Here is a 21,838-nt window from a genome sequence, read left to right as displayed (position 1 = left end):
CTGTACATATAGGTAATTAATATTTAATATATGTAAACATGTCACATGCATCTTATGCGTCGTCAATAAAGACTATAATAAAGACTTAAGCCTTTAGCCTTAAGAAATTGGCCAAACACAATCGATTATTCTTCTATAAATCAATTATTATTGGTTAATTTCTTAAGATTAAAGGCTTAAGTCTCTATTGTAGATAACGCTTTACACAATTAAAGATAGAAAAGACTTTACGTGGATGCTCTTCAGTAAAAGTCTCGTATTTAAATTATTAATGTTTTATAATATTACCAAAAAAAAAAACAGAAAAGTAACTGAAAAGTAACTTTAAGTTACTTTTTCAATAACTGTAACTGTAACGAGTTATTTTTTAAAGTCAGTAACTTGTAACGGTAACTAGTTATTTTTTGGAAGACAGAAACTGTAACTGTAACTAGTTATTTTTACAAAGTAACTTTCCCAAGCCTGCTAAAAAGGGACAAAAGAATTCGTTTGTGTGGAATAGCAAAGGGATCGTTGACTAACAACTACAATAAAGTCATGAAAAAAACCTTTATTTCTAAAACATATTAATTAATGATCTTTCGTAGATTTTACACATACAGGGTGATTCAGAATAACCTTATGTCCTTGAAAAGACATATTCCTGAGGTTATTCTGAAACAACTTTTCCTATGTCAAAAATTTGTCCAAAGCTTAGTTTTTAAATTATAAAAAGAAATAGTTATCAAATAACCGGGCACGTATAGCGGTGAGACAGGGCCGGTACAATTCACCGTTCGATATGGGCGATTATGTGAGGCGATCGCAATAATCAGTTGACAGCTCGAACACTGCTTTCCATTCCTCCCCCCTCTCTCTCCCGCTTTCTCAAAATCTTTATCCCATTCTCATTCTCATTTTTTTTTTATTTATTTAACAATTCATGCACTGACACTAAAATAATGCTAGAATTAAAAACGATATTTAATTATTTGACGTCTTTTTTTTAATAATTTTGTACAAGTAAAAAAATATTCTTTTTAAGTCAAAAATAGCATATTTAAAATACGTGATTGAAAAATAAAAATTCAGACTGAAAGAGAAAGAGAGAGATAGAGAGACGAGTTCGATCAAAATTGAACGTGTATAATCACTTATTATCTTGTATAACAATCAGCTTTATCTCCACAAAGACAAAATATCTATATTAAACTTAAGATTTTCCTCTTTTCTTCTTAAATCACATCACTTGTCACATTCATTGCAATCATTCTCTTGATTAAAAATTACTAACGCATCACTTTATACAAATCACTATTGTCAATTACTATTAGTCACTACTAATCACGCGTGAGAATTACTAAAAAAAAGAAACACGTGTTTACACAACAAACACACGACACGTGTTTACAACAAAAAGGTTAGGTGATATCCTCTTTGCTTTACGAGCGAGCAGTCAACTAGTTTTATTGTTAGCGGTATCATTGCGTAATCAACGTTCTAAAAGTCAGAACGCAATAATTAAAAATTAAAAATACTGTTGCGCTTCCCAGAAAACATTTTGCGGGTAAACGTCCAGCAAATCACGCGCAAAAGGGATTCCTACAAAGCAAGCAAACCTTATCCAACTGCGTCGTCATTGCGCTTGATTTCTATGTATAATCGTAAATGTGAAAATAATTTCCGACGTATTTTTGCCCACTGAATACGAAGACATCGACTAAACTTCGCTATAACATCAAAATTTTAAGAGAAACGACAATTTTGAGAGTTGTACTTGGTCTCATAATGCCATTTTTCCTAGGCGATAACCAGAAAATAGATGTAAACCTGATTTCTAGACTTTCCTGGACTTCACTGGACAACATAGACTTCATCGGAATTTATTATGTTTTATAAAAGATTTTTCTTAAAAACAGGTCATCATAAGTAATTTTAATTATACTATTTTTTTTAAATATTTTACGTAATTTTATCTTTGCAAAACGTTGCAATCAACATTTTTGATGACTTTTTTTTAGAGACAGCATCGTATGATCTCTGACAATTGATTTCAATCGAAAATTCATTACAAGAGCTAAAAACTCCAAGTAATCACGATAGAATTCATTGAATTTCATCGGACTTCACCAGACTTTACCTCAACATTGTGATGTGATCTTTGAACAACAAAGAACCACATACGAAAAAAACGTGTTAGGACGATTTGCTTGAATTTTTTATATGTTGTAGTACTTGCATTCCTAATGAAAAACCTCAATTTTTAGATCATTTCTGTCCAGTTTCGGAATTAAAAATATTTGAAGCTCTCTTTCATGACATCGGTTTATATGTACATCTATACTAGTTTGAACTTGTATACTTGCTCATATACGGGGTATAAAAAATATAGAATGTTACGGAAGTACCAATACCCTTTAATTAGGGAATTACCGATACTCTAACATTATATCTTTTATTGCATTTTCTTGTAGTCGATTTCGAGAACTTTTTAAAATACTATAAAAAGGTTTATTTTCGTTAAGTACTTTCCGAGTTATGATGCTTGAAAGTTATAGTACACTGTAGCTTTCAAGCCTCACAACTCGGAAAGTACTCAACAAAAATAAACTTATTTATAGGGTTTTGGAAAGCTCTTGACAGCAGCTATTAGATTCTAGAATCAAAAATAGAGTATTCCATTTAAAAAAGTTAATGTGATTTTGATGTGACCTTGACGACGCCATCCAAGGTCAAACTGATAAGATCAGTAAATAGCTTTTATAATCCTATATAACCTCTTTAAATTTCAACTTACATTGGTATATACGTACGAATGGCCGTGCGCGCGCGCACACGCGCGCAAGGACGCACACGCGCACGCAGTAAAAAGGGTTTGGAGTCAGTAAATACTATGTGAATGACGAACCATGAGTTCCTTATCTTTGCTGGCACAAATATATACGCGCGTGAGCGCACACGCAGCATCCAAAAAAATTTATACGTACCAATATACATTTATGAGCAAGCATACAAGTTCAAACTAGTGTAGACATATGAGCCGACGTCATGAAAGAGACCTTCAAATATTTTTAATTCTGACACTAGACATAGAAATGTTCTAAAAATTGAGGTTCTTCATTAGAAATGCAAGTACAATAACATATAAAAAATTCAAGCAAATCGACCAAATACATTTTTTTCATATAAATCGTGCGTGGTCCTTTGTGCTCAGTGGACAAAAGTACACCGAAAATACCCATTTACACTTAAAAAAAAAGAACAAGCATTTTTGCACAACGTGTATTACATGGAAAAAAAACCGTCTTTAAATTACTATAATTCAGAAACAAAAAAAAATAAATCAAAGTACAATTTAAAAGTCGATACTTTTTGGTTTAACAAAGTTTGAAAAAAAAATTTCCCATTGATTCTACAACGCCATAAACACCGTCAAAAAAATATTTTTTTATGCTAATCTTCTCAAAATTGTGAACCAATTATCAAATTGTACAATTTGTACAACAAATTCGTATTTAGCAGGCAAAAATACATAAGAATCACCATTCAATTCTTAAACTACAGAAACGCATGTTGCCCAGTATAATTTAATAAAATTTCCAATCGATATCATCTAATATTAGGTAAATCAATAAAAAAGAGGAATAAATTTCATAATTTTTTTACAGGAACTTAATAAAAACGTTCAACAATCATGGAACAAGTTATTTCGAAATATGACACAAGTGATGAAATATTTTGAAAACATGGAACCTGGTTTTACTTATCATATTCGTCTAAACTTAAATATTTCAGGTGTACAAATACACAGCGATTGGAAAGTAGTTGAGACTAAATGCAATCGTGAGTTAATATTATTTTATTTTATACAATGTTTATATTTATTTACAATTTAATTATTAATAATTTATCAATAACTAACAAATAATTCCAGCAAATATAATAACATATTAATGATGTTAAAAATATTTATGGCCATTGACGTAAAGTGATGTCTTTTTTACATGATCTTAATATCGTCTTAATTATATTTTTACATGATCTTAATATTGTCTAAATCTCTATAATTAACTATTATCCTTTATTATTACATTTACATGTTATCTTAAAATGACATATATAGTAACGTAGTTTGCATAACATAATTTATATTTAAATTGAGATAAACGGCTATTTGATTTAGAGCAGATCTTAAAAGTGCTCAAAATAATAACTTTTGAGAAGAATTTATGTTACAAGTTTCCCGAACTTCGCGCCATATGTGTTTACTGGACTTTAAGACGCAGCCATTAAGTAGAACAAGAAATGTAACTTCACAAATTAAATTGCTAGTCAATTTAATAGTATTGAAGCCTCAAAAGTATTTAATATATCAAATTGATATCGATTTAACATCACTACGATTTCATTGCCATTTCTCGTTGGGATATACTATTTCAACCAAATTTCAACTTTACTTCGACGTTGAATCAGCGAGGAAACAACAATTGAATAGAAAAAAAAAATAATATTTTTATAGATATTTTATAACTCTCTCGACGTCAAATCGACCAGAATATCACAATTCGATTTTCGACGTTACATCATACGTTTCTGATTGGATAAACATAACAAAGCATTATCATCATGTTTGTTGGGACAATTAATGACACAATCTATTACATAATTAACAATTTTATTATTTTTAATAAAACATATTGAAATTATTATACAAAATTATTATTATTTTACATGTTTGGTATGCAGAAGCAATTTTAGTTTTACACAGTATAATACAAAATATTTCAAAAAAGTAATATAATAACTATAAATTATTTAAGAGCGCGTTAAAAAGCTATCATAATTTTATTCATATCAAATTATAAATAAAATATTTTAATTTTTTATCTAATTATAATATTTATGTTTAATGATGTAGCGGCTGAAAACTTCGACGTAACACTAGAAGAAAGCGGCATGATAATTGATTTACGTTTCAACCCAAAAGTATGTAGACGTTTTATGTTACATTTGATTAGATTTCTTTTAACATTGGTATAATCTTGTTTTTATATTTAGTAATATTTCGAGAAAAAAATTTGTCTTTTTTCTTTCTACTACAGCAATTACATTCATGCCCGGCAAGGTGGTATTATCTTGTAATTCACAATGAAGATACGAATGAAGAGGTCGTTTCTACATTAGTTCCATCTTTTCCATATAAGTTTCAACTTTTATCATCATACACTTCTCTTAACGTGACTATATCTCACGAACATCTCGTGTTATTTTCAAATTCGATCAGCATCAATAATGTTTCATCACTGTATGAAGCGTGGCTAATATCTATTACGGCCATTACTTTATTCTTCGTCGTGATAGTAATAGCATTTTACTTGTACCGAAGGTATAACGTCTTAAGATTTATTTTTTTGGAACTTAGTAATATTGTTCTTATCTTTGTTTATTAATATCTAATGTAAGCGTTTTACATACACTCTTTGACAAAGAGTTACGCACACACATAGTCCTTTATAAATTTTGTATTTTACTTTTTATTATAGATTTTCAAGGAAAATGAACTTTGGATGATGAAAGTAAAACTTTTCCACTTTAAATAATTATAAGATAATTGAAAATTCTTTATAGGTCAATATATACATAAGCATTATACGAAATAATCATAAAACAAACGTAAGCAAAATGTAGTTAGAAATGAAAATTTTATATGTATATGTCAAACACCTAATTTCTTTATAGCATACATAACGAGAAAAACACTTATGTGCGAAAATTATGCAATGCGTACCACTGAATTTATTTTTTTTTAATATTCGAATTTGAGTGTATTTAGGATGTTAAACAAAGTTCGAAATTGTAGATTCATGTTAATAAGTAATCTATTATATAACATATTAAATTTTTCAGCATTAATAAGTTAAATTATTATAAACTTTTCTGTAACAGGCTGGAAAAAGTATGATTTAGAAAACTTATAGCATCCCTGTAGTCTTTTAAGCATCGTCTTTGAAAATATAAATTAAAGTTATTAGAAGTATAAGCAACTGTTAACTAATACTTATTTTATTAATAATTTATTGAAAAAGAGATATAATATTCAATAAAAAACAATAATGAAAAGATATAAACACTGAAATAAAACTAGATTAAATTTATTTTTGTAATGACATATTTCATTCACAATTACTAATTTTAATATTATCACTTATCACTTTTACACTAACATCATTTTTTTATAGTAAAATTTGATACGTATTAGGAAAATTGATAGAGTTACAAAAATATCGATTTAATTTTTATAATAATTGTAAATATATATGAGTATACAATGAATGTCAAATATTCTACAAGTCTTCTATTATGAAAATATAACAATTTAAAATAAAATTGCACAATTATGTTATTATTAACTATATACATTGATTAAAAATTTTTATAAGATATATTTAATTTTCTAAAATGCTGCATGCATAAAACAAAGTAAAACTTGTTAAATTTTGGTCGGTATTACTTATTTTTTATTAATTTTTTATTTTTGTCATTAAATGTTGATGATATGTAGTAAAAACGTAAAATATTGAAAAGATACGCTTTAAAAGACGGGTACACATTCAGCAACTTTCCCCTACATGTACATTACGGACTCACTTGTCTTTCCTCAGCATGACATGCTACTAGTCGCAAATTACACCTCATGTAGCAACTGAATATAAAATTACAAACAAACCACGTATTATGTATGTATATAAAAACCTTAAAATTAATTTGAAAATGATTGTGTACAATCTGTTAGTCTTTGCAATGCTTTATGAGTCCGATTTTGCTATTCGCAGGTTCTTGAAAGGATTGTTGTACAAATTTCCTTTACAAAGTAGTATTATTTTAAAAATCAACAATTCTATACTTGTGCGTAACTTTCTTTTGTCAAAAAATGTAAAATTTGAACTGTTGAGATTATATATTAAATTACAATAAAACACAAATTAAGTCTGCTACAATTATACATACAATTTTTGCAGAAAAAGACAGCAACAAAATGAAGAACAAATGAACAATGGAACAGAATTAATGGAAAATTCGCATCATTATGAAAGTATATCTTCGGTGCGAGCAAGTAATCCAGAAGCGTTGGTAACTCCTACCACGCAAGACAAAGAAGAGGAGGCGGAAGTAGTATCATTGATAAAGGTGGAAGATTTTGAGAAATATGTCAAACAAGCGATACAGTCACAATTACTGGATAAGCAATACAAAGTAAGTTCTTGACTTTCATTTTAATTGTTGTATTAAATTAAATTGTCTTCCAAAGATATTCGGAAAATTTTACAATTGTACAATTAATTTTAAATGACGTCAAATTTCAACGAATAGAATTTTAAAATTTTGAGCAGAATGAAATTAGTTTCATTACTTTAAATGGCTATGCTTGTTTATAATTATGTAACAATATGATAACAAAATGTTGCGATATCAAGACGTTTAAAAAAAAAAACTAACTCAGCCATGTAATAGCAGCAAATTTTCGCTCAACAAATGTAAAAATCCACACGAGAATCTCATTGCGCGTAAAAAATTTGATCATGAACGGTTTATACTTATGCAGTAACATACTAATATTAAATTAATATAGGCGACAAAACAGGTGATAAAGATATATACGGATGACACTTCTTCCGATTACATTAACGCTACATACATCACCGTAAGTTCTGAGTCTTAATAAGAGTATCATAACATTGAAATACCAGTTGTTATACTTTTGCATCAATTTGATGTTAAAACAATAATTTTCTTATTTGATTGATAATTAATTATTCTAAAAGGGTTATAAAGAAGAGATACGTTATATAGCGACACAAGAACCCGAATCAAATACTGTCACCGATTTCTGGCATATGATTTGGCAGGAAAACGTTCTTATTATATGTATGTTAACAAACGTAGTCGAAAATGGAAAGGTAATTCTTTTGCTTAAATGAAATTAAATTCTTATTCTTTTGCATAAATATCAAGCTTAATAATTATTATAGACAAACTGCAAACAATATTGGCCAAATATTGACAAGAAGATGAAATACGGTAACATTACTGTATTAAACGAAAAACAAAATATTTTCGCTTATTACTCTTTTAGAACATTCCAAGTGACTTATGAAGAGGAAACTCGAAAGGTACCAATTTTTTAAAATAACTGGACACAAAACTATTATTAAACAATATATACATATTATATAGATAGAGCATTTACAATACACGGCTTGGCCTGACTATGACGTGCCATTAAATACACATTCAGTTGTCACATATTTCAAGAAATTGTTAGCGTTATCACCAAGAGATGGATCCGTGGTAGTTCATTGTAGTGGCGTTGAAAAAACGGGGATTATTATTTTGTGCGACATTTGTCTCCGTCGAGCAAAGGCCGAAGAGGTAATAATGAAATTTCGTTTAATAATTTTTGTAGTAACGCTATTTCGATATAAACAAATCAAATATTCACTTTAATATACGGATTGTATTAATAGTCATAATTAAATTGCAAATAAAATTGTCAGGTAGTCGATGTTCTCGAAGTAACGGAATCCATTAGAAGCGAACGAGATAACATGATTAATATGCAGCAATATCTCTTTGCGCATGTGGTGTTAGTAGAATGTTTGTTTTCCACTTTAACTACAGTTCCTTGTAATGAGATGTTAATTACGCGAATCAAGGAATTGAAAGAACAATCGCCGGCTCTTCAGCAAAGGTATAGTTCATAAGTTCCATTTTAATCGTTATCTTCGAGCTGATAAGGCTAATGTTAAAAAAGGTGTTTATCATTCCATAATCTTTAGATTACACGACACTGCATGGCAAGATATAATACTGCGACAAGGTACGTATCCCTTATTCTTGTCGGAAGGTAATTGAGCCAAAAACAAGTTTTCAGATTTGATTTCAAGTTTGTCTGCGTACATTGAATTCTAATTTATAAACCTTTAAAATACTAAGTTTGACTATTTCTGTGATGTGCAGATCATAAAATTAAACTAGTATTTTGTGTAGTGATCAATCTTAGAGATAATATTGTAGAAACTTTGAACGTATTTCGAATGAATGAATCATCTTTTTACAGATAAAATCAGTACAGTATATTTGAAGAAATACCCGGCATCGGACAAGGACAGCGATTATCTATACATTGTTTATGTAGACGGAGTAAAACTTCAGAATCAGTACCTAGCTACACAACTTCCCATACAATCGACGATTAAAACATTCTGGCGAATGATTGCCGAATACAAAGTTGAACTTATTCTCATGCTACAACCGCCAGATTGGCAGGATCCTGTACGTGCATTTTCTACATATTAATAAAAAACAAGAAAAACAGACTACATTTGCAGAATGTACTCTCTAAATGTAAATCAATGAAATTTACTCTATTGCAGTGCTAAAATTATCATCAGTAACTAATTATAATAGTCATTTAGCGATTTCAATTAAGAACGGAGGGTTTTCACTAAATTATAGTGTTTTGTCACCAAAAGACGGTGCATATACCATTGATTGATGTAGTTATGAGTTTAAAAATCTATTCACTGTCTTTCAGTAGGTAATACACTGGTTCCGATTTAGAGAGTAAATTATATACTTATAACGAATATTATGGTCATTTTTTAATATTTTTGAATTTATGCGCATATTTAGATAAAAGAAATCAACTAGAAAATTTATGGAATATATCAAAGTCAAATACGTCAAAGTTATCATAAAAGAAAATTAATCAACGTAAATATTTTCATACGGACTGTCTAAATCGGAATGTATTATTCACTGAAAAACAGTCTAATTTTAATGCTATATTTATAACTATAACTATATCAGTCATAGATATATGCATTTCACGGATTTTGGTCAGTGAAAATATCCTCTTCTTAATCAGAATCATTGTAGTCACTTGCAGTTAGAAATACTGCAAATCAGTAAGATTTTACTGTTTTATATTTAGAGAGTAAATATAATTATTTATCTTTAAACTCTTTTTAGGCTTGCTGTGAAATCGCTCCTACAAGTGATGAGTTTAAACTAATCCCACATTTGCATATTACAGCGAAAGAAGTCGTGAAAGAAAAATATTATACATCACAAAAATTATTGCTCGTTGATAATTCCGAGGTACATCAAATCAATACCATAACTTTACAGTTTCTATTTACCATTACCTACTCTACGTGATGATTCTTTTGTCGCAGGAACCTCCAAGAAAACAATATGTGACTATAATGTGTTTAACGGAATGGAAACCCGGAAAAGATCAACCACTGCCCCCAGTTGGGTCGATGATAACGTTTTGGCAAGCAGCTGAAAATATCACGAGAGTTAGAGGACCCACTGTTACTCTTTGCCAGTAAATAATAACATATTATTTTATGTATATAATGTAGATGTAGATGCAAATTCAATTTGATATGAATAAAAATCAAAGTTTGTTCGGTTCAATTTCGTTTTCCGATTCGAATAAATCGATAATCTCGAATCGTCAACGAATCGATTTTAAATCTTTCTGTTTTTAAATGTTTAACATATTAGTTTATAAAATCTGCATTTTATATTCTGTGTCTGGTGTTTATTAATAGTTTATTAATTCATAAATTTTTTTTTTATTATATAGCATCCTTGTGTAACACAATTTCCTTGGTGAAACATTTTGTTAAAGTAATAATTTTCTCATTAAAGAAAAAGATTTGCAACAGTATTTATAACATATTATTATATTCAAAACAACACGTAATGTAAATTTGGGAAAATGTGACTTAAATTCGATTCACATTCAAATTTGAGAGATTATCAAGAGATTCATATATGGTTCAATATAAAAATTTCAATTCATTTCAAGCATATTATAAGAGATTTGATTCGATTCGATCACGAAGATGTTTGGTTGGCACATTATTAGTATAAAATTATTTAAATTTTGGGAAATTATTACACTTCATGTTTGCTTTAAGTAATATAAATTGTTTTATATTTTACTTGAATTTTAATTCTTTTATTTTTAAATAATCAATTCAGAAGTAAATTATTGTAACAATTTTTCCAATTACCTATTTGATTCGTGTTTTCAAATCAACGTTACTCAAAACTTTCAAAACGATCTTTCAGTGACGGAATAACTGGATGTGGTCTCTATCTAGCATTGAGTTTCTTGTTGGAACGAATGGTTGTCGAAAAAGAATGCGATGTTTATTTAGCGGTGCAATCTATCAAACGTTCAAGAATAGATTTTGTTTCTTCTCTGGTAATGTATCAATTTCATAACAGCAAACGGAAATATTGATAAGAACCTCATCGATACAAAATTGTAATCGATTCTCCTGATACAACAGATTATAGAGTTGGTATTTATAGTCAATTCTTATATTTAAGGCTGACCTAAAAACTAATATCTTAACATGTCATCAACCAATCACGGAGACAAACTATTATCTTCAGACATTACTTGAGGATTTTCAAAGAAAGTTTGATTATGAATACTACTCTATTAGGAAACATCAGAAACACATAAATGGTTAAAAATTATTTATAAATTTTATTTAATATTTAGGAACATCTGGAATATCTATATGATGCTGTGGAGGCTGTGTTTTAGGAGTTTTTCATAGGCTATGCAAATTTTTTGTAAAGCAAGAATAATCAAGCTATATTCTCGCATACACATACAGCAATGCTTCGACATAGCATCATGCACAAATCATGTGAATATTCATAATGAAATCTCTTGCACTACGAAGAGGGTGAAACAAAGATTGTCGAAGACTTTCTTCAATAACTACAAAGATGTAATCATACTACCGCGACATTGAAGATCATAGTGAAGAATCTTCCTGAGAAAAAAGTCCACCGTAAAAGAAAATAACAATGTTTTAGCTATATTTGAATTATTTTTTAAAGTTTAGCATTCTTTTTTCATTATATAATCATAATCATTTATTGATATCATCTATACTGATTGTATAATTTACTGAAATTAAGGAAAAGCAATTACATTTCTTAATATAATGTTTCACATAAGAATTGTTTGTGAAATTCTTAAACTTGGAGCAAAAATTTAATAAATAATTTATAGTTTTTACTAATCTTAAAAAATAATTTTAAGTCCATAAAAAAGTTATAAACGAACGAGACAAATATTGTATTTCACAAAAGCATATATGTATAAAGTGTATGTAAATTTTACAAACTCTTTTTATAAGCAAGCTTAATTGTCGATGCAATTTTGGCATCATTGGAAGGTCTGTGTTTGATACTTTTCCTCATGCCGAGAATGTTTTTGATTAATCAACTCTAGAACATTTTCGATTATTGCATTTCTCAATAGTATGCGACAAAATGAACGATCAATATTTGAATAACATCTAAACTATAAGAAGACTAGTCTTTATTAAAACCGCCACAAATTTTATAAAATTATAAAATCCCCACAAATTTTCCTTAAAATCGTCCTGCAATGAAAGGAATGACAGAGAATAATGACAGAAAAAATGACTCGCGTTAAATCTTGTTCAATCCAAAGGTAGTTGCAATCCTGGTTATGGGAGATAATTGAATAGAGTTAGATAGATAAAATAAGATGAAAAAAAATAATATTAATTATTTTTCTAACAATACAATTTTCTCGTTACATTATTAAGATTATATATGTGTCATATTTTAAAACTTTATTTTAAAAATTTAAGAATAAATGTGGATTTGGATATTGCCATCTTTAAAATAATAAATAATGTAGGATAATAAGGTTTTAAGAAGGATAAGATGGAAATAAATATAATGATTAAAGATAGTTGTTGTTTATAATGTCGCAATTTAATTAAGTACGCGATTTAAATACTTACATATAGAGCGAATCTTGTCGCTTCAGTCGAAATAATAATATCAATCTTTTATTGAAAAAGTTCACGTAAAAGGAAATAAACGAACTCGTGGCTAACTCTGAATTTCCGCACTCTGTCTCTGTTTATCTCTTACTCTGTTTTTATACACTCTGTCTCTGACACGGAGCACTGTCTTGGCTCGCGACTCACAGCGGACTCCCGCTCGCTCGCGCTCTCCCAAATTCCGACAACATATAAGGTCGTTACGATTGTCGACCGATAACAATCGATCTTCGATCTCTCGATCCTTGTCCGATATCTATTCTCCTACAGTAATGAATAAAAGGACCCCGCCCGGTTCTTCTGGAAAATGGGGTCCCGGTCAAATTGGCCCAACTTTTGATATGATGTAGATTTTGACTCACTGATTAAAAGTCTCAATGGTCATCAGGCCAAATAATGAATAGTTTTGGAGTTACAGCGGCTTTAATATCCAAAATTGACGCCGGACGACATCCGTCATCCGGCGGTATAACGCGATGGTAGGCACTTGATATTTCGTGTGTTTCATCCTTCTCAGAGTCTTCATTCATACTTATGTGTTGCACACTTACACACCTATATACACGAATATACATACACGCGCATACACACACACGCGCGCGCGCGCACTGTTTGGGTATTTTCATAATAGAGACAAGATTAGAGGACGACCCGGCCAATGAAGGCGAGATCGGAGGACGACCCGACCAATGAAGGCGAGATCGGAGAACGACTCGACCAATGAAGGCGAGATCGTGTATATGTGTAAATGTGCAACATATAAAAATATAAATGAAGACTCTGAGAAGGATGAAACACACGAAATATCAAGTGCCTACCATCGCGTTATACCGCCGGTATACGGATGTCGTCCGGCGTCAATTTTGGATATTAAAGCCGCTGTAACTCCAAAACTATTCATTATTTGGCCTGATGACCATTGAGACTTTTAATCAGTGAGTCAAAATCTACATCATATGAAAAGTTGGGCCAATTTGACCGGGACCCCATTTTCCAGAAGAACCGGGCGGGGTCCTTTAAGCAAAAAATTATAATTTGCTGTTTAAAGATATTTTTTAATAACATTAATGAAGATTGATTGTGAAAAACATGACAAAAGATTGTTAATAATGAGTTAAAAATGTAATAACAGTCGTTGTTGATGCATTTTCATTAGAATTGCGTTATATGTAGGTATGTATATTATGTCTCAAAACATTACCAAGAATACAAAAATTTCACAATGTTTTACAGTTATGCTAGAATATATTTGTAAAATTTGAGTATTATTTTCTTATTGTTTAAAAATTATTTAATTTTTTATTTAATCTTGACTCTTATGTAAAATCGCATTTTGTAGTATTTAATACAAAGATATGGAAATATCATTGCAAATTAAATCCAAATTTTTATATACTAATAAAACTGTAATAAATAAGTATTTCTGCAAACATTTATTTAGATCTATTTAAAAACTACTTTACTTGTTTAAAAATTATTTAAACCTATATAAAAATATGATCATTTTTATTACAAATATTGTTATAATCAAACTTAATTGTTTCTTATTTTCTTCTTTGCAGTTGGTTTAAGAACCAAAATTTCGGCACTTGCGACCAATTTTTTTATCGCTGATTAGGAAAAAAGAAATAATAAACATAAAAAGCTTTTAATTTTTAAATTTTGATAACTTTAACTCATATTGCATGTCCAAAATAATCTTAAATGTTTTAATAAGAAAACAAACGTATTAATACATTATTATAGATAAATTCTAGGTATTTAACTTTTTTATTCCACGAATTTTTCAGAATAATCGAAAGACACAGTCGCGCCAAATGATGCACAGGAAAGAGAGACCGCGTCTCTTTATCCGAGTCAGCGACTTCTGAGCAGCCGATAATTAGTTGACTTTATTTACTTTTCAAAAACATGTTTCACTCATTATGAAAGTCCCGTTATAATTATAGATTACTCTTTCAGAAATATAGCAAACGTATATCAGAATCTTCGCGCATAAGTTAAATTTTATTGCTAGCTGCAGAAAGAAATTGGTTCAGTGCATGACTTTTTCATTGGATCATTTGTAAATTGTTACGACAGTTGATACCCATACGTGAAACAAAAAAAAAAAAAACAATGAAGCAGTTTTTGATCATTGCTACTCGCAAACTATTTTAGAAGAAATATGAAAATGTAATTAGAAATGTTACAAGGTTATTGTGTTGGGTGTCCAATATTTATTGGCAAAACAAATAAGGAGGAATGCACCTCATAATTCTGATACACGCATTCAAGACGCAGCGCATTAGAACCATAGAGATATTACAAAAATATTTCTATGATTAGAACGCATGCTGCCGCTATGATACCTTCTTCCCTCTTGCACAGCCTCGCGCGATAGTCTTTTTCGAACTCAATCTCGATACAATCGATACGATCGATACATCGAGATCGCACACGTGACTTAAAGAATTTATACTATATTTTAAGAATCGTATCCTACAAAAAGATAATTCATTCAATGACAGATATTACTTTTTACCTACAAATATTTTTTTATGATCGAATGAAAAATTATGTAGAAGAATACAGTATAAATTTTAATAAGACGGGAAATCGTAATACAAATTAAAATAATGAATATGGCATTACTGGTCAAAAGCAGTTCTGAGTGCTCAATCCTGTCTATATAAATTTATAAAAATTTACAAAATTTTCTCAAACTGCACGCCATATTGCTAAATTTAAAACACAGTACCAAAGATATAGGCACCAAAAATAGTTCTATATTTTGAATGTTTTTCTCCAAACGTATTAAAGGTAGCAGAAGGGTTTGTACTAATGTTTTACACATAATTTTGTTAATAAAATGTAATCATTAAAAAATGTAAAAAAAAATTAGGAGATATCGCCTTTGGCATTAGGCATATTACAGCTGCTGTAATTGTTCGCGGTACCAGCTGTAGAATCAATGGTTCGAAAAACTATATTTTATTTTAAAAGTATTGATATAAAATAAGTTACATAATACTAACAAGGAAATATAATACTAACAAGGAAACACAGGGAAGTGTCCGCCTCAGATTAAAACGAGTTTTTAATATGTTGTAGTACAGATAAAAATAAGAGACACGTATTTTTTTATACGTGCCCATACGCACTTTAAGGGGGTGAAACACCCCTTTGAAGAAAATCGGTTTTTTTCTATCGAAGCGTATGCCGTCGAAACTATAAGAGATAGAAAAAAATGTTTTAAATAAAATTTGAATGGCTCGAAGAGTAATTTATAACAGCGAAAAAAAAATTTTTTTTTTAAATCCTTTTTAATACTTTCCCCCACCACTTACCTATTTCTTTCAAAATTTTTATTTTTTTTATAAGCAAAATAAAGCTTATTTTATTACGAATTCAACGGTATATGATAAAGTTACGATACAACATTCCCATTTTCCAAAAATAATTAAAAATCTCTTTATACACACGGTACGCGCACCCGTCCGCGCGTTCGTGCGCTACGGAAGTGACTCCCTTCGATTTCGACGTGCCTTTAATATGTTGTACAGATTAAAATAAGGGACACGTATTTTTTACACGTGTTCTAATACACTTTTAAGGGTAAAACACCTCTTTGAAGAAAATCGGGTTTTTTCTTTCGAAGCGTGTATCGTCGAAACTATAAGAGATAAAGAAAAATGTTCTCAATGAAAGTTGAATGCATGTTTTTCTCGCATAAGATGACAAAAACATTTCGAGGACAGTCTGTGTCTAACATGAAAACGCAGACATTGAGAAAAACATTTACTACAAAATAAAACGACACTACACTAAAGAATTACGGTGTTGTAAGACATTAATTTCTTGTTTAGAAAATAATATGTAATTAATATAAGTTAAACATTTATTTACTGGTCTACATGATTCAACTAGAATATTTGTTCTCTTCAACATTTTATAAATAAGGAGACTTGGATTACAAAAAATTATTACTCACACATTCCATACCTTCACTATCTAACGCCAGCTCATCAACTAACAACAAGAGAACTAAATGTTCAACAAGAGAACAAAATTTCCTATCTTGAAATAGAATGTTTACGTCTCGGCAGTATTGACATGTATAGATTCAAGAGTTACGTATGTAAGGAAATGACCCAAAGTGCACGCGCCAGTAGCATGGTTATGCATATTTCTACACTAATCGAATTTAATAAATACATTAATTGAATTGTATAAATGCAGTATAAAAAATGAAATTTCTAACTAATTTTTTAATTAGTTTTATGTTAGTTCTCTTGTTGTTAGTTGATGAGCTGGCGTTAGATAGTGAAGATATGGAATGTGTGAGTAATAATTTTTTGTAATCCAAGTCTCCTTATTTATAAAATGTTGAAGAGAACAAATATTCTAGTTGAATCATGTAGATCAGTAAATAAATGTTTAACTTATATTAATTACATATTATTTTCTAAACAAGAAATTAATGTCTTACAACACCGTAATTCTTTAGTGTAGTGTCGTTTTATTTTGTAGTAAATGTTTTTTTCAATGTCTGCGTTTTCATGTTAGACACAGACTGTCCTCTAAATGTTTTTGTCATCTTATGCGAAAAAAACATGCATTCAACTTTCATTGAGAACATTTTTCTTTATCTCTTATAGTTTCGACGATACACGCTTCAAAAGAAAAAACCCGATTTTCTTCAAAGGGGTGTTTCACCTTTAAAAGTGTATTAAACGGCTAAAAAAACGGCTTTAACAATTGAAGCATATATCGTTGAAATTATAAGAGATAGAAAAAATGTTCTAATTAAAAGTTAAATGGCTCGAGGAGTACTTTATAAAAATAATAAATATTTTTTTTAATTTTTTATACTTTTCCCCACCACTTACTTGTTTTATTCAAAATTTTTATTTCTCTTTATTAGTAAAATAAAGCTTATTTTATTACAAATTCAACGATGTATGGATAAAGTTCTGTTCCGACATTTTCCCAAAATAATTAAAAAACGTCTCTACAAGCTGATATGCGCACCCGTCCATGCGTTACGGAAGTATCCCTCTCCGATTTTGACAAGCATTTAATAAGTTATAGTACAGATCAAAATAAGGGATATATGTATTTTTTTTTATACGTGCCCAATCTCAATTTTAGGGGGTGTAACATCCTTTTGAAGAAAATCAGTTTTCTTTATTTAAAGAATATAGCGTCAAAACTTTAAAAAAAAGAAAAAAATGTTTTAACTAAAAAAGTTTGCTTATTAAAAAAAAAAATAAATAAAAATTTTGAAAAAAAGATAAGTAATGGAAAAAACATTAAAAAATTTTTTTTAAATGTTTTATCATTATTATAAAATATTCATCAAGACATTTAACTTTTAATCAGAACATTTTTTTCTGCCTCCTATAGTTTTGACAATATACTTCAAAAGAAAAAAACCGATTTTCTTCAAAGAGACGTTTCACCTCCTAAAAGTAAGATTGGGCACGTATAAAAAAAAAATACATGTCCTTTATTTTGATCTGTACTACAACGTATTAAACGCAAAATCGAAGGGGGACACTTCCATAGTACACGGACGGGTGCGCATAGCATGCGTTATGGAGTGGTTTTAAATTATTTTTGAAAAATGGAAATGTCGCAACATTATCATATTATGTTGCGACATTTCCATTTTCTTTATCATATATCATCGAATTCGTAATAAAATTAGCTTTATTTTGCTTATAAAAAAAAATAAAAATTTAAAAAAAATAGATATGTAGTAAGGGAAAGTATTTAAAAAAAATTTTTTTTAATTTTTTCATCACTGTTATAAAGTACTCTTGCAGCCATTCAACTTTCATTCAAAACATTTTTCTCTATCTCTTATAGTTTCGACGATATACGCTTCAAAACAAAAAAACCGATTTTCTTCAAAGGGAAGTTTCATCCTTAAAAGTGCATTAGGGCACGTATAAAGAAATACGTGTCCTTTATTTTGATCTGTACAACATATTAAAGGCACGTCGAAATCAGAGGGAGTCACTTCCGTAGCGCACGAATGCGCGGACGGGTGCGCGTATTATAGAGATTTTTAATTATTTTTGGAACATGGAAATGTCGGAACATAACTTCATCTTATATCATTAAATTTGTAATAAAATAAGCTTTATTTTTCGTATAAAAAGAAATAAAAATTTTGAAGAAAATAGGTAAGTGGTGGGGAAAAGTATAATCAGTACAAAATTACCTTTTCAAAAAAAGGTAAAAAAAGGTGCCAATTTATGTGTGTGCGCGCGCACCTTATCTATAATTTTTTTTTTTAAACTCAAGTGGTACTATTTTTTAATTCAACCTAAATGTATTTTTTCCAAAAAATGTATGAAATCTTTAAATTGCGCCAATTATAAAGAGAATATATTGTTGTTTGAAATAACTGTTGTACTACTTTTAACGAATAAAATGCAAGTGATAGTATATTTATTTTTTAAGTAAAACCCAAGTAGCGGTATCTTTAATTCTTTTTTAAATAAAATTCAAGTGATACTGTATCTGTGTATTTTTATTGCAACATTTTTCTGTTCTAACCTAAGTGGATGTACTTAATTTAAAAAAGTTTCAATGAAATATGTAACATTTAATCTCAAAGAATTAAACAGAAATGAGAATGTTTTATTAAAATAAAAAATTTTTAAACTACAAAAGTTGGCGCTGCTGTTTTACAACATTTTATTTAGATTATAGTTAGACATTTAGCAGCGCCAATTTTTTGTAGTTTAAAAATTTTTTATTTTAATAAAACATTCTCATTTATGTTTAATTCTTTGAGATTAAATGTTACATAATTCATTGAAACTTTTTTAAATTAAGTACATCCACTTAGGTTAGAACAGAAAAATGTTGCAATAAAAATACACAGACACAGTATCACTTGAATTTTATTTAAAAAAGAATTAAAGATACCGCTATTTGGGTTTTACTTAAAAAATAAATATACTATCATTTGCATTTTATTCGTTAAAAGTAGTACAACAGTTATTTCAAACAGCAATATATTCTTTTTATAATTGGCGCAATTTAAAGATTTCATACATTTTTTGGAAAAAATACATTTAGGTTGAATTAAAAAATAGTACTACTTGAGTTTTAAAAAAAAAATTATAGATAAGGTGCGCGCGCACACACATAAATTGGCACCTTTTTTTTACCTTTTTTTGAAAAGGTAATTTTGTACTGATTTCACGAGTTTTTGTAGTGTTAAGCAATATATTTATTTTTTGTGATGCCATGATTTCAACTTACAAGTAAGATTATAATGTGTGTGTGTGTGTGTGTGTGTGTGTACACACACACGCGCGCGCGCGCGCACGCACGCACGCACGCAATATACATATATATATATATATATATATATATATACTATATATATATATATATATATATATATATATATATATATATATATATATACCAAGCAAATCAAAAACTGCTTACGTGAATATAATTAACCTCAACTCCCATCCACAATAAATAATATATCTCTTGTATAGACAAGATTATATTTTATACACTTTTTTCAGCCGAATTTGTTTGTCTCGTACGAAAACGTGTTGAATAAGTGTAGTATTAATAAATATATGCAGTTAAAAATATATATTTTGCATTAACTAGAGTCAATATTATATTATACTCCTACGAATGCTACGTATCAAATTTTTCAAGTGTCATAAGATATGATTGACAAAGTGCATATGAATATGATAATGAAACATAGCTAATTAGATTGCATGAGCCTTATTAAATTTATTTTTATCTTTCTATCTTTCTCCAATGCATATTTTTTTCAGCAAAAATGTGGTTTGCTTTTTCTCAGGTCTACCTCTAAGTCATACTTTTTTAACTCTAGCATAATGTAAATGTATATTTTGAATGAATTAACGTTTGAAACAAGTGTCAAATGATTGAATAAAGATATAAAAATATGTGTAATTTTACAAGTTGACCTCTCAAAGGTCTCAACGCTGCGTATTCTCTCTGGTTTTAGAAATTTGTAACTAGATTAATTAATAAGTATGGTAAGTACATTTTGAATCCTGTTTATTAAAGTTAACAAAGTTAAGTGTAGCTCTTACAATATATATATAAATATATATATATATATATATATATATATACAGGGTGTCCGTCCATAAATGTCCGAGCAAATATCTCGTAACTGGTTGAAGTTAGAAGAAAGTTTAATAAGGAAAATTTACATGGTTTTTAGTCGGCTACAAAATGCACGTAAAGAAATTTTTTTTACTCGTCACCTTTTTGAGTTATGAAGGTCAATGTAGGTTTTTTAAATGGGTACCTATAATTTTTTTTGCATATTTACATAGTAGAGGTAATTTTCAATCAAAATTATATTAGGAAAAAAATTGCTACGACGCATTGTTTACGAGATAATCGGCATGCAAAGTATTAAAGTAATAATTTGGATCGAGTATTGTTGAACAAATTTGGAATATCAAATAGGTTGAGAAAGTAAACATTGTTTTTTCATGAAATATTTATTAACAAATTAATTAAGAAATGGTTCGAAATTGTTACCATCATGATCGATACAGCATTCAACGCGTTTTATAATGTTTCTTATTGTTAACTGCAGCATTTCTGTTGTAATACTTTCAACAGCTCTAGTGATTTTATGTCGTAAATCTTCTTCATTTTCAGGAATAGTTGCATAAACAATATCCTTAATATACCCCCAACTTCTGTTGTAATACCACATCTCGAGCATATCACACTTTTCCGTAATTGTAAACATTGTTCTCACGCGCTCGTATGAAGTCTGTTATATCGAACAGGATCGCTAACCTTCAACTTTTCAAAATACACGACTGTTTGATTTGTAAATAAAGTATTTGTATAGCACGTAATATGAATTACAGGGTAGTATGAGTCTGTTAGTCAATCGTCTACATACGAGCGCGTGA

At 29.1% G+C, this 21,838-nt stretch overlaps 1 protein-coding gene across 9 annotated transcripts; it reads left to right on the top strand.

Moving 5' to 3' along the window:
• The first annotated feature begins 1,637 nt into the window (after nt 1-1,637).
• On the top strand, nt 1,638-12,201 carry LOC105204525 (receptor-type tyrosine-protein phosphatase alpha-like). Of its 9 annotated transcripts, XM_039454051.1 has the most exons (16): nt 1,638-1,898; nt 3,648-3,822; nt 4,898-4,965; nt 5,082-5,365; nt 6,990-7,233; nt 7,610-7,681; nt 7,803-7,937; nt 8,010-8,150; nt 8,215-8,409; nt 8,535-8,728; nt 8,817-8,884; nt 9,098-9,312; nt 10,012-10,140; nt 10,218-10,372; nt 11,128-11,263; nt 11,570-12,201. In XM_039454051.1, the coding sequence occupies exons 2-16, from the start codon at nt 3,696-3,698 to the stop codon at nt 11,612-11,614; spliced, it is 2,208 nt and encodes a 735-aa protein (XP_039309985.1). In that variant the 5' UTR covers nt 1,638-1,898; nt 3,648-3,695; the 3' UTR covers nt 11,615-12,201. The 9 variants fall into 9 exon arrangements, with proteins under 9 accessions (XP_039309985.1, XP_039309989.1, XP_039309986.1 ...); XM_039454052.1 differs by lacking the exon at nt 1,638-1,898 and having other exon boundaries at nt 2,641-3,822; nt 4,901-4,965; XM_039454053.1 differs by lacking the exon at nt 1,638-1,898 and having other exon boundaries at nt 2,641-3,822; nt 6,999-7,233.
• Nucleotides 12,202-21,838: the final 9,637 nt, after the last annotated feature.

This window comes from Solenopsis invicta, chromosome 10, assembly GCF_016802725.1.
Source record: "Solenopsis invicta isolate M01_SB chromosome 10, UNIL_Sinv_3.0, whole genome shotgun sequence".
Taxonomy (NCBI): domain Eukaryota; kingdom Metazoa; phylum Arthropoda; class Insecta; order Hymenoptera; family Formicidae; genus Solenopsis; species Solenopsis invicta.
The sequence above is the reverse complement of the archived record's forward strand: the minus strand, read 5'-3'. Positions and strand labels throughout refer to the sequence as shown.

Bases quoted from the DNA above. Each gene is read 5' to 3' on its own strand.
- LOC105204525 (XM_039454051.1), top strand. From the start codon at position 3,696: ATGACACAAGTGATGAAATATTTTGAAAACATGGAACCTGGTTTTACT. The intron at 8,885-9,097 runs GTAATTGAGCCA...ATCTTTTTACAG, and splicing joins TCCCTTATTCTTGTCGGAAG to ATAAAATCAGTACAGTATAT. The intron at 10,141-10,217 runs GTACATCAAATC...CTTTTGTCGCAG, and splicing joins TGCTCGTTGATAATTCCGAG to GAACCTCCAAGAAAACAATA.